General features: G+C 47.8%; 1 protein-coding gene across 2 annotated transcripts; it reads right to left on the bottom strand.

The window, feature by feature from the left end:
• Positions 1 to 2,460: 2,460 nt before the first annotated feature.
• SFTPB (surfactant protein B) lies at positions 2,461 to 16,757 on the bottom strand. 2 transcript variants are annotated; one of them, XM_083753325.1, is made up of 11 exons: positions 16,588 to 16,757; positions 14,430 to 14,563; positions 14,124 to 14,195; positions 11,999 to 12,124; positions 10,954 to 11,103; positions 9,621 to 9,728; positions 8,149 to 8,332; positions 6,037 to 6,197; positions 4,405 to 4,485; positions 3,566 to 3,670; positions 2,461 to 2,666 (listed from the first exon to the last, which is right to left on the bottom strand). In XM_083753325.1, the coding sequence occupies exons 1-11, from the start codon at positions 16,751 to 16,753 to the stop codon at positions 2,631 to 2,633; spliced, it is 1,323 nt and encodes a 440-aa protein (XP_083609451.1). In that variant the 5' UTR covers positions 16,754 to 16,757; the 3' UTR covers positions 2,461 to 2,630. The 2 variants fall into 2 exon arrangements, with proteins under 2 accessions (XP_083609451.1, XP_083609452.1); XM_083753326.1 differs by having other exon boundaries at positions 14,115 to 14,195; positions 16,588 to 16,727.
• Positions 16,758 to 17,432: the final 675 nt, after the last annotated feature.

The following is a 17,432-nucleotide window of genomic DNA, read 5'->3' as shown; positions in this document are numbered from 1 at the left end:
GCTGCTCGGGACTTCGTGGAAAGCATGGCCTCCATGGGACTGTTCCTGAATAAGTTTGGCCCAACTCATAGTCATGGACATGCCTTAGACCTGCTGTTCACCTCTAGTGACGTGGGTGATCTGACACTAAGTAAAAGTGAAACAAAAGAAGTGCCATGGTCAGATCACTTCCCGGTGCAACTGGACATCTCCGCAACCCTTCCCCTCTGCAGGGAGGTGGGGCCAATTCGGATGGTCCGCCCCCGCCACTTAATGGATCCAAATGGTTTCCAGAGAGTGGTAGGGGATGCTTTATCCCATGTTGATGGCCTTTCAGCTGATTCCCTGGTGGCCTGCTGGAATGCGGAGCTAACCAGGGCTATCGACTGTCTGGCTCCAAAGCACCCTCTCCGATTGCATGGAGCCCGGACAGCCCCATGGTTTTCTTCGGAGCTGAGGGCGATGAAACAATCACTGAGACGGCTAGAGCGTCGGTGGCAGAAAACTCACTCCGAATCTGACCGGATACAGGTTAGAGCTCAACGTCGAGCCTACCAAGTGGCAATAGCAACGGCAAAGAAGACTTTCTTCACTGCCTCTATTGCATCTGCAGAAAATAGTAGCAGGAGACTCTTTCAGGTGGTTTGCAATTTAACGGAACCACCTTTACCACCGGGGCCTTTTAAAGACCCCAAGATCTCCTGCAACGATTTTGCAAAGTTTTTTGCAGATAAAATCACTCATATTCGGAAGGAGCTAGACACCACCGTGGGAGCAGGGCTGGGGCGGGAGAGTGCTAGAGCTTTGTCTGGTCAAGTTGCATGGAATCAGTTTCAATCCGTTACCCCCGAGGATGTGGACAGGCTGCTTGGACGCATGAAACCAACCACCTGTCTCCTTGATCCTTGCCCATCCTGGCTAATAAAAGCAAGCCGGGAAGGGCTGGGCGATGGGCTCTGCGGGGTGGTGAATGCTTCCCTCTGTGAGGGAACATTCCCAGATCCGCTGAAAGAGGCAGTCATTAAACTGCTTCTTAAAAAAACATCTTTAGACCCGGCCAGTATAGCCAACTATTGCCCAGTCTCAAATCTTCCATTCTTGGGCAAGGTGATTGAGCGCGTGGTTGCTGAACAACTCCAGGCATGCCTGGAGGATGCGGACCATTTGGATCCCTTCAAATCGGGATTCAGGCCTCATCATGGGACTGAAACTGCCTTGGTCGCGCTGGTTGATGATCTCCGGCAAGCTAGGGACAAAGGTGAGAGTTGTTTCCTAGTTCTGCTGGATCTCTCAGCGGCGTTTGATACAACCGACCATAACATCCTTCTGGACCGTCTAGAGGGGCTGGGAGCTGGAGGCCCATTTACAGTGGCTTTGTTCCTACCTGTGTGGCTTGAATCCCGAGAGCAGTATGGGGAGGGGGGGGTTCAGCTCCCTGGCACTTGTGCTGTAGAGTTCCACATTGGTCCCCAATGTTATTTAATATCTACATAGAGCTATTGAGAGCAGGACTTTTGGAGCTTCTTTGGGAGGAAGGGTGGGATATAACTTTTATTGGTAAGACTAATACTGAGTCCTGAAGCACATGCAGCTCTATTTCTCCATAATATCTGAATCGGGGGAAGCTGTGGAAGTCCTGGACCCATGTCTGAATGCAGTGGTGGACTGAATGAGGGCCAATAAACTAAGTTTGGATCCAGGGAAGAAGGAGGCTCTGTGGGTAGGAGGTTCATGTGCCTGTTCTGGTGAGGGTTGCAGGTCCTGGATTACATCCATGTCATTAGAGGCCCAAGTGACCACTGTGCCTAGGAGCAACTTTTGCCAACTTTGGCTATTTCTGAACTGGGGTAGCCTGGCCTCTGCATTCCATTCATTAGTGACCTCAGGACTGGATTATTGCAATGCACTGCATGCAGGGCTGCCCTTAGGCTCAATCCCAAATCTCCAGCTGGTGTAGAACGCAATGGCTAGACTACCGATGGGGGCAAATGGCTGCCAGCATATAACACCTCTGTTAAAACATCTACACTGGCTGCTCATCTGCTGGGCCAAGTATCAAGGTTCCTGCATTAATATACAAATCCTTGAATACCTTGAGTCCAGGATACCTTAAGAATTGCCTGAGCCCTTATATCCCAGCTCAATCACTGAGGTGATCCAGAGGAACACTGTTAGTTGTCCCCTGTGTTACAGAGGCCCAGCAGGTCTCAACTAGAAGTTGGGCATTTAGTGTCATCAGAGCCATATTGCAGAAGTGTCTTCCAACAGAAATTAGGTGGGTATCCTTGCCTCCTGGAGTCTCTTGAAGACTTTTTAAAATGTCATCAGGCCTGTTCATCAGTTTAAGTTTTTCAGATCCAGCTGCCTTTTTCATGATCATTTGGAACGGTTTTAACAGTATTTTCTTTCTCTTGTAAATTTTGCTCTATGCTGCCCTGCTATGAGCCTATAAATATTTTTATAAATAAAATCAAACACAAATTGGGGGAAGAGGCATAACTGTAATAGTTGAGAGTATGAGAGCTTCATGGTTTCCCTCACCCCCTGCCACAATGATCAGTCATCAGGAAGAATCCAAGCAAGTGGTTTGTGGGGCAGGGCTGTGTAACCCTCCCCTCTTCGCTGTATGCTGCTGGCTCCCCGTTCTTTGGCTACAGCCACACATGATCCTGGCAGTGCTGCACAGCCTAGAAGGGGGAGAGGAGAGAAAGTAGATCCATACCCAAAAGAGGCAATGCAGACATTCTGTAGTAGATGAAGGTACAGAAGCTACCTGGGAACTTCAGGGTTTCTGCAGGTTCTGTGCTGGGGGCATGTGAAAGCTCTGGTTTAGCAGCTCAAAGTGGAATTAACTTGTGGGAAATGGTTGCATTTATAGACTGCAAGTGCTGCAAAAGCCCAATCTTATTACACCCTTTCACCAGGACCTCCTGTGACAATTCCATGCAATATAATGAGAGGGGCTTCCATGGGATTCCAAGCTGTTGTCCTACAGTGATTATCTTGGTAGCCATTGACAGATGGAAACTTTTGAAACATTGCAGCTAGCTTTGTTTTTCTGTGCAGGGAGGGGTGTTCCCCATGTCTACTAATAAACAGGAAAACACTAAAACATGGAAGCACACAATAATAGTTTTATATCCATCTATCTCACAGATGTAAAGAAGGATGACTTATATTTTATTTTTACAATATGCCCAAAGACTTCACCCACAAATGCCTTTGTCAATGGGGTTTTCCTTGTTTCTTAGGGCTTGTCCACACTTGCACTTGTCCCCTTGCCTAGAAAGTATGGGTCCAAGTGGCTTTCCACTTGCCCCACCACTTTCTCCAGGAAAGGCTGCTCTTTCGTGCTGAATTGGAACAAATGTCAATCTGTGGAAAAACTGGGTGATGTTTGCTCTGATTCAGTGGTAAAGATTGGGTTTTCCCAGGGGAAAGCAGCAGGGCAAGCAGATGAGCCCTTAGTGAACCAGTCTCAAAGCTTCCTGTTGCCAAAGACCGTTAGGGCAAAATCCTGGCATCTGGAGATAGATTTCTTCTTTTGGCACATTACAAACCCAAAGAACCAACACTCCATTCTCACCTTGCATTCCTCAGCAGTGCTCAGGCTGGAGCACCAATAAGTGGGGCCCTGGGCACAGGCAGTAGTTCCTGGAAAAGGCTTCTCAGCCACGCAGGCTCCTAGTTCCTGTTAGCAAGGGAAAAACTTGCAGGGGGTTAGAACAGATGATGGTGTCCCTTCCAAATCTACAATTCTATGAAGAGAAGAGGCAGAGCAGTCCATGCTGCTTGGCACCTTTACTTGACGTAATGTGTTCACCTTTGTTGCTAGAAACTTCCTGTTTCAATATAGGGATAGTATCAATTGGGGGCCTCTCTGGGAGATTCTGAGATGGTTAGAATGGCTTGAAAAGGGGTTTTCCCCACTCCCACCTCTTCTTTCTCTATAGCTTCAAGGAGCTATAGAGGACCATGGCCCTGATGTTCTAGCAGCAGCCATTTGGCTTTTCATCTTCCTCTTTTGCACTGATTGCTTTACAGGTCATCTTAAGCTTTAGTATCTGACAACTTCCCATATCTGAATTTGGTTCTGCTGGCCATCGCTTAAGAGTACCTGCCAGAAGGGCAATGACCAAATGTCAATACAGTACACAGGAGTAAGCAAGGTATGCTGTACTTGGGGAACTGAAGAACCAACTTCCGGAAAGTTTAATTATGTTCAGGAGAGCGTCTGCTGTTTAGTTGGGGACTGATCCACATGACTTGCTTGTGTCCAGAAGCTGAGTGTCAGCTTGCTACACTTTGAAAATGTTTTCCAAACCCTCTATGCTGTGCTCCTCAACTATAACATCTGAAAATGCTACACCAACAGTGAGCAATGTGAAATTAAATGTTGTTCTATCAAGGATGGTAGCCTCGTACCTGGCATGTCCTCTGGGCACTCCAAGGCTTGGCAAGCAGTAGGAACAACTTTGGCTCATGCTGATCAATGAAGCTTTTGCACTACAAAACAGGAGGAAAAGAAGTAAATATTGAGCCACTGCTCATCTGGCCCCCTTGGCTTGGCCACCTGTGCACAGAGGGTGTTGGTGGAGTATTGGGACTGGCTATTTCACTATCTGTTGTCCATGGGCTGGTACAAGTGAAGTTGGGTACAAATAGAAAATAGGAATCATCCCTCTCTCCACTGTTTAATAATAATAACAACCACCACCACAACAACAACAACACTGAGACTTTAGAGTCTTATGATTGCCCCCATTCCTTGCTCCTATCATGTCTTTCTCATGGGCAGGGCTAGTCAAATGTGGTACCCAGATGTTGGGCTGCAACTCCCATTGTCCCTGATAATTGGCCATTCTGGCTGCGATTGATGAGTCTTAAAAAATCTAGAGGGTACCAGGTTGGGTAAGGCTTCCCAGCATATCTATGGAAGACCACCGTCTTTCAGATCCCTCAAAACTCACCTCTCTCACAATTTCTTAGCCTCCCCATATCCTGCTGAAACTGAAGCCTAACTGAACTGACACGTTTAGTTCTGCCTCCCCTCTGACAAATCCAGTGAGGTGCTCTCCAGATATCGTTAGACTACAATTCCTAGTGTGGTGTAATGGTTAGAGTGTTGGACTAGAATCTGGGAGGCCAGGGTTCAAATCCCAACTCAGCCATGAAGCTCACTGGGTAACCTTGAGCCACTCGTAACCTAACCAACCTCACCTGGTTGTTGTGAGGCAACTGTGGGGAGGAGAACTATGTAGAACTATGTATTCTACCTTGAGCTCTTGGGAGAAAAGCAGAGAGAGACAGACAGACAGACAGACAGACAGACAGACAGACAGACAGACAGACAGACTCATCATCATCATCATCCCCAGCCAGCATAGCCAATGGTTAGGGATGATGGGAGTTTAATAACTGTTGGGAGGCAGTTAAGGACTATGCAGCGGCGTAGCGTGGGTTGTCAGCACCCAGGGCAGGGCAAGTAATTTGCGCCCCCTAACCTGCTGCTGCTGCCTGGTCTGGTCTGGTGTGGTTCTCTCCCGCGCTCAGCACTGCGCTGGGCGGCCGCTGCACTGTCCCTCCCCCAGATAGTCCCTCGCTCTCTCTCCGCACCGCACGCCCAGCACCCACCCCCTCCACAGTGGGCGGCGACCCGGCGGCTCGGATCGGATTTGCACAGCCAGCACTGCAGTGAGAGTGAGTGAGTGAGCCAGGTAGGGGCAGAGAGCTGCGAGTGCCCCCCCCAGATGTTGCGCCCGGTGCGGCCGGCCCCCCCTGCACCCCCCACGCTACGCCACTAGGACTATGAGCTTAAGAAAGGCGGCTACTGCCTGGGGCAAGCCACACGCTCATTCCTTGCTGCATCAGAGTCGGAGGGAAAGCAGCGGCATAAAGGGGTGTGGTGAGGGTCCAGGGCCTCTTCCTCCAGCTAGGAGGACAAGGAAGGCCTTGCAGTGTTCATCTCATGCCATGTTTGTATGGGAACTGGCCTTTGCATATTTTTAACAATCCTTTGAAGAAGGCTGTGGCTTTCTGCTCTTTAGGGTAACCCACCTCTTCCCAGCTCCGAAAGGTGTTGCTGCAGGCTGTCAACAGAGCTGCTTCCATTTCAGCCCTGCTGCTGTTGGGCTTGAGGGTTGCCTTCACCTGGGTCTTGAGAGCCAGGCAGGCTTGGCAGCTGTCAGCTGGGCCAGGGAGTGACAGTGGAGGGGTCTCTGCAAGGGGGGAAAGCACAAAGAGGCAGGGCTGTGGAGCAGTGCGGTGTTTTGTGCGTGCACACACACACACACACACACACACACGAGAAAGCTTTATACTTTTCCAGATATCCACTGCCCTCAGTTGGATCTCAGTCCAAGCAGCCAACTTGCTGTAGCAAGTTGTGTCCTAGGGTGTGATCACAATACCACCTCGGTGGGCAATGAAATTCCACACTCAACCCAAAGCTGTTGGCTTCATTAGTGTCTGATTCACTTCTGTTTGTGTACACACCAAGGGGAATCGACAGGGGTGGGAATGTCTTTGCCTTAGCTGTAGGCAAATTAGGAACAGCTTAAGGACTTAAATCAGTGCAATTAGTGCAATTGCACTGGGGGAGGAGATGATGCTGTACCTCGCACCCCTAGCAATGAGATGTATTGGTGCCCCCGCCCATGTCCCTTGTCCCCTTGGCAAGGAGATGTTGGCCGCTCAGAGCATCAGGGAAGCAGCCCAGGGAGCATGTGCATGGGTGGGTGGGCTCCTAGCCACTCTCAGCTGCCTCCCTGGGCCTGCACCATTGGCAAGGGCCAACCTAGCCAACCCCTAGGTAAGCCTCTGCATCTGTCAAACAGTGGGAGAATACAGGCAAAGTGTCAAAGGATGCTGCTTGCACAGCTGGACTGACAGACAAGCATGCCACCCAATCAAATGCTTGTTCAAACTGGCGGACCCCCACCCTCCACAACCTCCTCTTCCAGCACCTTCTGGGGAGAATTAGCAAAGTGCCCTGCAACCAAGTGCACCCCAACTTTGGTGCATGCCTACCTGCAGGGAGCTTGCTCATTTTTGCCATCTGCAGTAGGAGGTAGCAGTTAGTGAAAATGAATGGGAGGAAGGCAAAGGGTGTCCACATTACCGCCTAAGAGGGTAGCAAAGCCCCGCCCCCCATGTTTCACAGCTCTCCCCCTCCTCCAGCTGTCCACATCAGCAGGGCCTCATTCTGTTTCTGTACACAGAAGATGTACACAGGGAGAGGATGTCCTTAATGTTTGCATAGGGGGTCACACCTTGGCTAGAGACGAATTAGGAATGTTTTAAGGACTCAAGTGTGCAGCTGATTTGAGAACTAATGCATCAAACTGGCAAAGTACAGGTTACTCCTGCATTTTGGGTAAGATACTGCGAACATGGATTAAAAACCCAGCACTGGGAACGCAGAGAATGTACAGGAAACAGGAGTGTGAACAGAGCCAGCCTCTGCTTTCTAAAAACTTTTTGTTGTTCCCAGAATCGTATGCAAAGCTGGTTTGCCCATTGTAGAGAATAGCTGGGTTTGCATACCAATTGTCATTCCATTGCTAGGCGTTTCCAGGCAGTCACTATTGGGGGGAGGGATTCAAAGGCATATGGGGAAAATCTAGTTTGGCGGTATTAAAGTGAATAAAAACTATCATCCTAGTACAAGTCTACTTGGGAGACAGAAAAATACAGACTTTTTGCAATTGGGTAATTGACATGGTAATGCATTGAAAAGTGGAATAATGCAATGGTTAATGGGAAGGTGTGCAAATATCACACAAACCGATCAGGATGGAGGTTCAATAAAGACCAGGCAGAATCTTAAATTCTGGCTTCTGCTGGTTTAGCTTAATCCAGGCCTTGGTGTGAAGCAGGGCCAGTGAGAGGCGTGGCCTAGAGAGAGTTTTGAGGGCCACATATTTGGCCCCTGGTCCTGATTTTCTGACCCCTTGACTTACCCTGATGTGGTCTGTGGAGGAGCAGAGGTGAGTATGTGGCCAGGCTGCTGCTGCTTCTGGATGGCAAGGTGCTACGCACAGAACCAGCCAAAATGATGGAAACTGTCCAGAAATTTCTCAGTGTGACAAACATCATAGATTACCACAAAACACTAGTGTTTGATCCCAAAACACCACCTAGACCACCAAGGTTTTAAGTTGTCTGTACCTGGGCCACAGTTTTCTTCTGTGGCACACATGAGCATCATCCCGCAGATCAGGTTTGGCCCCAACTTGCCCATAACCGCGTCCACAATGGTCACAGTGTATTTCTCCATCAAGCACTGGCACATCCCAGCAGCGGCTCCTGGTGCAAAGCGGCAGAGCTGGGCCATGGATTTGCCAATAGCTTCCTAAGGAAGAAGACAAAGGACTTGGGGTGAAGTTAGTGGCCTGCCCTGCGTCTGAATCCAGACTCGGAGACATCATTCTCAACTTGAAAGCTGCCGCCTGCCTTGCAGTTTAGGACACATGAAGGTGGAACTGAGGAAGATGCCAAGAATCATCACAGGGTTTTATTCATAGGGCCAGTTAGGGTTGTGGGGGGCCAGTGGCCTCAAGCTCAAAGGGGGCCCCCAATTTCCGGCATTCAGTAAGTTTCACAGCTGTTCATCATATCAAATTGTGACATGCTCTCTCAGCTAAGAACTGCAAATTTAAGCAAATCAGAGATGTGGGGGTTTTCCGACATAGATTTTCCATATACTTAATGTCAACTGTGAGCAGTGCTTTGTTTCCTGGGAGTAGTAAAAGGATACGCAGCACTGGCACCTCTCCCCACCATGTTACAAGCGTGGCACTCACTGTAACAGTACTGGCACCTTTGTTCCAGAAAAAAAGCACTGACTGACATTGCATGAAAGCAGGATTCCCCCTCAATAATTAGATAGAAATAATGCTTTTAAAAAATGTGGAAATAAAAAAGCATTCAAATAATAACTCACACTGTCCTATTTTATTTTCATGTCATCATTTTTTCATGGCTTTGTTCATTCTGGATAAAGGCTTCAAAAGCCAGAAAGTGGCCTGTTTACAGGATGTGCATAGAATTTATTAGTCCGGCTGGATCAAAGGTCCATCTAGTTGAAATTCCCCACAGTGGTGCCTTTGGGAAGCCAGCAGCTAGTTACTGATATATTAAAAGCCAACTACTGCATGGACTTTCCTATGTCACTTTTAAAGGAATCGGTGGCCTTCACCACATATTTTGGCTATTATGTGAGAGGACTCCTTCCTTTCCACTTTCCCCACATTTTGCCAGCTCAGTTTTGGCTAAGTTGCCACAAAAGAGGCTGAAAGTTGAAAAGACAAAGACCTGCCCAGTCCACTCATCCCTGGAGCTTCTATTCCACCTTTTCTATCAGTTAAACTTTTAGCTTCTTGAGCTTTGGTTGCAGACACTTTCACAAGCTTAATGCTGAGGTCCAGAAACATTTAATAAATAAATAAATAAAAGAACAATTTAGAGTCTCATGATGTTGCATTCTGGACCAGAGTTTGGATGTGTAAAGCAGCCTTCTTCAGATGTTTCAGACCAAAATATCCGTCAGACCCAGTATGATAGGACTCTGCTGTCTGGGGCTGATGGGCATCGTGTTGGAGGAGGCTGAATTAAGGCACAAAGAAAGGAGAATACAATACCTTGGGGAGGCTGGACTCAATCCGGCCTACAAGGTTTTTGCACAGCCAACACTGAGGCAAAACGTAACGCCAGGGCCAAGGGAAGAGCAGTTCCTCCTTGGGATTATCCTGGGAAAAGAAATAGGAATAGGAAATAGGAAGTCTTGTAGCAGGTAGGCACAGAAATTAATCAAAGGTGAAACAGCAGATCTCATTTTGGGAAGATTAACGCCCTGTTATTACTGGAACATAAATGTTCTAGCTTTGGCTGCTTCATTGCACCCACCTGAGGGGTGCACTCCCCGCCCCCCAGCTTTGCCATTTATGTACAATAAAAGCCTAGGGCTTGCCGATCAGAAGGTCAGTGGTTCGAATCCCCGCAACAGGGCGAGCTCCCTTTGCTCAGTCCCTGCTCCTGCCATCCTAGCAGTTTGAAAGCACGTCAAAGTGGAAGTAGATAAATAGGTACCTTCCAGTGGGAGGGTAAACGACATTTCCACGCGCTGCTCTGGTTTGCCAGACACGGCTTAGTCCTGATGGCCACATGACCCGGAAGCTGCACGCCGGCTCCCTCAGCCAATAAAGCGAGATGAGCGCCGCAACCCCAGAGTCGGCCACGACTGGACCTAACGGTTAGGGGTCCCTTTACCTAGGTCTACTGATTCTCCTACTGACCCACCCACTGGACTCTTTCTCTGCCCATTCTCCCCTACCCTTACCTCATTCCTCTTCCTTTCTATCTCTGCCCTCCTGCATTGCCCGCTGCAGTGCTGCTGCTGCTGCTGCTGCATATTTTTAGTGGTATTTGTTGCCTTATAATGGTTTCAAAGTGGCTCTATATATGCTCTTGTGCACCACCCTGTGAAAAGGTTTTTCTAAAAGGCAGGGCATAAATGTTTAAGTAAATACATTTATCTTATTTATTTATTACATTTATGAAGCACCCATTCTTCCAAGAAGCCCAAAGCGCTCCTCAGTTAATCCCCATGACAACACTGTGGAGTAAGTTAGGCAGTCACTGGCCCAACCTCAGTGAATGTCATGGCTGAATAGGGATTTTTGCCCTGGTTTTCCAGGTCCTAGTCTGACACTCTCTAGCCACTAGAACACACTGGCTCTCTTTTGAAACCATTATAATTTTATTTTGATGGGAAAGTAGAATGAAGTAGGATGCAAGATGCTTTCCTAGACAACTGCTTAGATCAGCCTTCTCTGACCCAATGCCCTCCAGATGTTTGTGGGTTGTACTGTCAAACATATGGAGGTAACCATGTTGTGGAAGGCTGGCTTAGGGGTTCATACAATTTTCTTTCACTGGACTGGAGTTCATGTCATCAGAAGAGTCTCTCCTTACCTGGGTCTTGTTGTTGGGCATAATAAAAGCTTTGCCTTGCAGGAGCTGGATCTGTTCTGCCATCTTTTGAACCAGCAGACCAAAGATGTCCTTGCTCTCCAGTGGGTCAGACTGGCAGAGGCCAAACTTTGCACATACAGCATCAGGTTGCTTAAGGGCAGAAGGGATAAGGCATGAGAAAGGAATACTCCATCTCCAGTTGCCCTACTCTGACAGGCAAGGCAGAGGCATGCCCGCCAAGTGGCCTGATTTTCCAGGGACAGTCCCAGAATTACGAAAGCCACTCCAGCTTCTGATTTGAACCTAGAATGTCCCTATTTCTCCCACTGGCTGCCGCGAAGGAGCATCCTGTTGTCTCTCCATGGCTACCGCTGCCAGATTCCGCCCTTGGGCAGCTTGTAGCAGCTGCTGGACAGCAGGTGAGGAAGAGAGGCTGCCACCTGTGAGGGGAACCACCCCATGACACACCAGCTCTGAGGTTCAGGCAGAGCACAGGGCTGCCCTGCGCAGGAAGAAAGGGGGAGATGAGCAGTGTGAAAAGAAGCCTTGAGGTTTTTAAAAAAATGATTCCAGCACCCACATCTAATCTTGCCTCTTTCTAAAATATATTTATTATTTATTTTTAAATACGGTACATTTATTGGTGTGTGTGCTACTTTTCATAAAACAAATTTTCTGATAGAAATTTGATTTGCAGGGGGACACACAAAAATGGGGAGGTCATTTGTGGGGGGGGGAGTGAGAAATGTTCCTGTTTTAATCTGAGGAATGCTGGAGGGTATGAAGAGGTGGTCCTTGCAGCACAGGCCCTGGGGAAGTTTTCCTGCACAAACCCCATTGAAATGTGCAAGAACTTCCCAGTGGATTGGACCAGATGAGCCTGTCAGCTGCTTTGCTGCCCTTTCAGGGCATCCAAAACCAACTACCTCATGACAGAGCAGCCTCTGCTTTCCCTCCCTTGCCCTCCCTCCACACAACAGCCACTGTGTTGTTTGTTGTGGAGAAATTATTTGCCATTGATGTGTGTGGGGAAAGGGCCACTTACAATCTGTCCTTCTAAGGCGGTGATGAATAGCGAATAGTAGGTATCCACAAGCTCCTGGCATCTTGGGATTAAGGTCTGAAGTGAAAAAGCCGCACATTCGTGTTTCAAGTAGTTCTGGATGGCCTTCTGTGTGGGAACAGCAATGTTTAGAGAGTAGAGGGGAGAACGTAGGACAATTTCTGGGTGCCAAGATCCAAGTTTGGGGGAAGTACTTTTTGGGGAGAGAACCCCAGCAGATACTTTAAACATGCAGCAAAGTAAAGTGTGGAAATACAGGCTGTAATACCTTTACAATGTGCCCCTCCACATGAGTTCCAAAATGTCCCCTTAAAATGTTTCTTTTCCTTGTTTCCCCAGCATAGGAAAAAGACCACATGTTTTGTAAGTTAAAAAATGGTTTACTTACAAATTCTCCATAGGTGAGAGTCATGTGCTTCAGAAATAGTTATACAGGGAGTAAAACTTTGCCAAGTGGTGAAACTTCCTATAGGAATTCAAGAGTGGCTCATGCGGGTGAGCGGAAGCAATCAAGTAGAGTGAAGAACAAAGTTCCTCCCAAGGTGGTGGGAAGTGGACATAGCTAAGCCTGGCAATATAGCTTACACTATGGTCTTAACCTCTTCCTATATTAAATAGACATGCATGTTTGTGATATGAGGCTGGTTACCCCACACATAGGAAAAGCCTGCTGGATCAGGCCAATGGTCCACCTAGTCCAGCATTCTGTTCATAAAGGTAAAGGTACCCCTGCCCGTTCAGGCCAGTCTTGACAGACTCTGGGGTTGTGCGCTCATCTCACTCTAGAGGCCGGGAGCCAGCGCTGTCCGCAGACACTTCCGGGTCACGTGGCCAGCGTGACAAGCTGCATCTGGCAAGCCAGCGCAGCACACGGAACGCCGTTTACCTTCCCGCTAGTAAGCGGTCCCTATTTATCTACTTGCACCCGGGGGTGCTTTCGAACTGCTAGGTTGGCAGGCGCTGGGACCAAGCGATTCTGTTCATAGCTGTCAACTTTTCCCTTTTCTTGCAAGGAATCCTATTTGGAATAAGGGAATTTCCCTTTAAAAAAGGGAAACGTTGACAGCTATGATTTTGTTCTCTTCTTTTAAGGCCATTCAAGTTGGTGGCCATCACTGCCTCCTGTGGGAGCAAGTTCCATAATTTAACTGTGTGTTGTGTGAAGAACTTTATTTCATCCAACACTCAGCTTCATTGGATGTTTCTAAGTTCTGGTGTCTGGGAGCTATTTGGGCAAGACTGAGATCTCTGTCCAGCTGTCTCTCACAATGCCTGCCTCTCCTGGGACTATTCATACAATCAGCTTAGCTAAGAACATCAGAAGACCCCCAAGGGAGCCCTTTCTAGTCTAACAGCCCGTTTGCATAGTAGCCAACCAGACGTCACAAGCAAGACCTGAGTGTAATGGCCCTCTTCTCACTGGTCTGTCCTCTTTAACAGCACCACCCTACACATGTTCACTCATAAGTAAGAACCACTGAATTTAGTGACACTTACTCCCAGGTAGGGACGCGGGTGGCACTGTGGGTAAAACCTCAGCACCTAGGGCTTGCCGATCGCATGGTCGGCGGTTCAAATCCCCGTGGCGGGGTGAGCTCCCGTCTTTCGGTCCCAGCTCCTGCCCACCTAGCAGTTCGAAAGCACCCCTAAGTGCAAGTAGATAAATAGGTACCGCTTTATAGCGGGAAGGTAAACAGCGCTTCCGTGTGCTGCGCTGGTGCTGGCTCGCCAGAGCAGCTTCGTCGCGCTGGCCACGTGACCCGGAAGTGTCTCCGGACAGCGCTGGCCCCCGGCCTCTTAAGTGAGATAGGCACACAACCCTAGAGTCGGACACGACTGGCCCGTACGGGCAGGGGTACCTTTACCTTTATCTTTTACTCCCAGGTAAATAAATGAGTATGTAGGGTTTCAGCTTGAAACCCACATGTTTTAGACTGCAGATGCAAAATGGGTTATTTTTACTTACAGGATTCTCCATGGTATGAAGGGAAATCTGGGTTAAATGTCAACAAAAGTTACAGACTAAATGCTGCTGCAAAAAAAGAGAGAGAACAACCTTGTGGGCAGCAGCAGCACTAATTCCACACATTCCAGCTACCTGGGTTACCTTAAAGGTTGATTCCTTGGCCATGCGAACAAGGATGGTAACAATCTCTTTGCAGTCTGCACAAGTGTCTTCCTGGAGGAAAAATTAAGGAAACGAGGGCAACCTGAAAATGCAGCTGTCACAAAACCCTGGGTCACCTGCAGAAAGTGGGCAGGCAACCACTGGGCTTCTTGACACAGCTACCCAATATGCCAAAGACAGAGACAGTGCAGCTGTCCCCAACTAACCCCACCCCCAAGTTTTAACTTCCTGCACCAAAATCAAGTCAGAGGAGGGATAGAGAGAGAGAGAACAGCAGCTACTCACTTGGGTGGCACTGTTCCATCCAGCCTGCATGCAGTGTTCCCAGGCACCACACTGGATGGCCGTCACGAGGTTCTTGCACCAGTATGTAGGACCTTTGGCACATCCATCCTCAATGGAAATCTTGCCAGCCAGCACTGGAAAAGGGCAGAGAAGGACATGCCCTTGTGAGCAGCATCATAATGTGGGCAGGATAATATTGTTTTATAGGTTTGGTGGGAAGTGGTGTGGAGGGCAGTCTGGAATCTGGATGACACACGCGATCTTTTCCAAACCTGTGATCCTGCATATGTGAGGTTAGAATACACCTGTCATCTGCACCTTAAAGGGTGAGCGCTATTGCCTTAGAGACAAACGAGGAGCCCTTTCCCCACCTCACCTGTCTGGATGATACATCATCCTAGGATGTAGAATAATAGGCCATGAGAGGGCTGTGTATGTGGGAGCTGGGCTGATTTGGGAAACTGGAAAGATGGAGACATGTCTTGCTCTGTGCTGGACTTGGGGCTCCCCTGGAAACCTGATGGGGAAGCAAATCTGCTGAGGTGTCAATGCTGTAAACCCTTCCATCCAATGCTCAGGTAAAGGTAAAAGACCCCTGGACAGTTAAGTCCAGTTAAAGGTGACTATGGGGTGCAGTGCTCATCTAGCTTCAGGCTGAAGGAGCCGGCGTTTGTCCACAGACTGTATACATGAAAATAAAACCATATATCCTAAAGAAACCACAGTCTCTGTTGACCATTCCAAGGAATCTGAACCCTGGATAAGCACTGGAACTCCCAAAGTCTCTTTGTGCTCAAGGAGTAGGGTACACACGACAATGCTCATCTTAAAGTCAAGTCTCTGAGTCGTAGACCACAGGAAGCAGCACAATGAAATCTCAGTTGACGCACTTGAAAAGCCAGGGAGGGAAACAACCTCAGTCTTTCCAGTGTTTGCAGCTCAGGCTCTCCTGCACTAATTTTCCTCAGCTGCACGATGAGGAGGGGCATCAGGGCATGGTTGAGAAATTTTACCACTTAGGTTGTTTACTCAGGTTTGTCCAATATTTGGGGTGGAAACAAAAGAGGCTGCCTGGTTTGCAAGCCAGCTGTGGTCAGAGATTCTTTGGGACTCCTAGCACAGGAGAAGGCAACAGGACCTCACCAGGCTTCAGAGGGTGTGGACTCAACCCTACCAGTTGCTCTTACCTTGCCTTCTGTTGCATTCTTTTTTCTTCCATTTTAATCCCTCCTTTCCTCCAAGGAGCTCAGGGTAGCAGTGCCTGCATCTCCCCCACTCAACAATTTTGTGTGATAGGTTAGCATGAGCGAGTGTGACCGGCTCATGGCTTAACTGGCTCTGTGAGGATCTGTGTCTTTCTCTAGTCCTAGCCCAACACTCTAACTATTACAACATGCTGTCTTTCTAGAGAGGGGGGTAATTCAGTGAGGAGTAAGCTGGATTCTTTATGGCTGGAGCTATTGGTTTTGTCAGGAACCACGTTCAGCCCCCACCCAGTGAAGGCTAAACTTGCCCTGTGGGTGACTTGCCTCTGTTGTCTGGTATCAGGAATATAGGAAGCTACCTTACCTTGACTCAGAACATCAGCTCATCTAGCTCAGTTATCTAAATTAAACCTTCCTAAATTAAATATTGTTATCATCTACTCTTGCTGTCTGCTTATTTTGGGTCCTTTTATTTTTAACTGGTTTTTTTTTACCTATATTTTGATAAATTTATTATATATACTGTTTTAATGCTAATTTTTGCATATTTTATACTATTGGAAGTAATTCACTTGGGATTTAAAAAAAAAATGTTGTTGTTGTTTAGTCGTTTAGTCATTTCCGACTCTTCGTGACCCCATGGATCTTTTAAATTTAAGTGACATTAATAAATTGACATGAATAAATGATAAAAAATTAAAGAACACTATGCAAACCAATGGAGGTAGAGCACACCAAGCATGACTAGTAGCCATTGATATCCCCCATGAATTTGCCTAATCCTCCTTTAAAGCCACTAAGTTAGTGGTGATCACTGCCTCCTGTGTGAGTACCAGTGTGGTGCGTGAATAAGTTACTTATTTTATCTGTCCTGAATCTTCCAACATTCTATTTGAAGTTCCTAATGATCATGGGAGGAAAGATCCTCCTCCTGCCCCTTCCCCAGTGCTTACCAGCAGGACCTCCACAGAGCAGAGTGACGAGAAGCAGGTGCCACATGGTTGTGCTGTGTAAAGACCCCTGAATACGGTTCTCTTTTATAGTTCTGCTGTAGAAGGAGGGGCTTGTGTGGCACCATGGAGAAGATCTGTGGAGATCCTGCCCAGCTGGAAGCATCATGTTACTGACACATCTACAGTTTCACTCACGCTCAAGCTTGGCTTCCTGTTGGGCATGTAGCCCCTCAGTTCTGAGATGTGGTGAGGAACTAGAGTTAAAGGTACTTTGTGTTTGAGAATTCCCATGTAACTCTGCTACGATGGAGGCCCTGATGGGTGGCATAGCATGAAGATACAGCCCTGAATTAGTTGGCACATATTCTTCAGTTCCAAATTACAGTCCATTCCTGCAACCATTCCAGTCCTAGGAACCCTTCAACTCTTCTATTCTGGTGCTTCCACACCAGCTGGTTAGTCTGGAATGGGCATAGTGTCTTCTTTATTTTTACAGAACATTTCTCTGTCTCTCCTTCCTCTCAGGACTTAAAAGAAATTGCTGGGAAATATTATTATGATTGTTGTTGTTGTTGAATTTATTTACCACCCTTTAACCGCAGGTATAGTCAGAAAATTTGACTTTTCCATGCAATTGTATGTGGTAAATCTGTCCTTCAGTCTACATGGGAGATTATTCTTGATCCCAAGCCCTCTTGTCTCCCTCATATTCTTACTTTTCTCCCCTGTAGGACTGATCTGTAGTCTTGTGGATATGCCAGACTTGGGCTCCCCCATCTCATGTGGGGTGTGTCACCAGTAAACTCCATAATTAATACAGTGGTACCTTGGGTTACAGACACTTC

This window comes from Podarcis gaigeae (genome assembly GCF_964106915.1).
Source record: "Podarcis gaigeae genome assembly, chromosome: 8".
Lineage (NCBI taxonomy): Eukaryota > Metazoa > Chordata > Lepidosauria > Squamata > Lacertidae > Podarcis > Podarcis gaigeae.
This window is presented reverse-complemented; position numbering and strand designations above follow the sequence as displayed.

Coding starts and splice junctions, on each gene's coding strand:
- SFTPB (XM_083753325.1), bottom strand. CDS start 16,753: ATGATGCTTCCAGCTGGGCAGGATCTCCACAGATCTTCTCCATGGTGC. Junction 4,486..6,036: donor CCTTTCGGAGCTGGGAAGAG/GTGGGTTACCCT, acceptor CCTGTTTTGTAG/TGCAAAAGCTTCATTGATCA. Junction 2,667..3,565: donor GCACTGCTGAGGAATGCAAG/GTGAGAATGGAG, acceptor TCCCCCTTCTAG/GCTGTGCAGCACTGCCAGGA.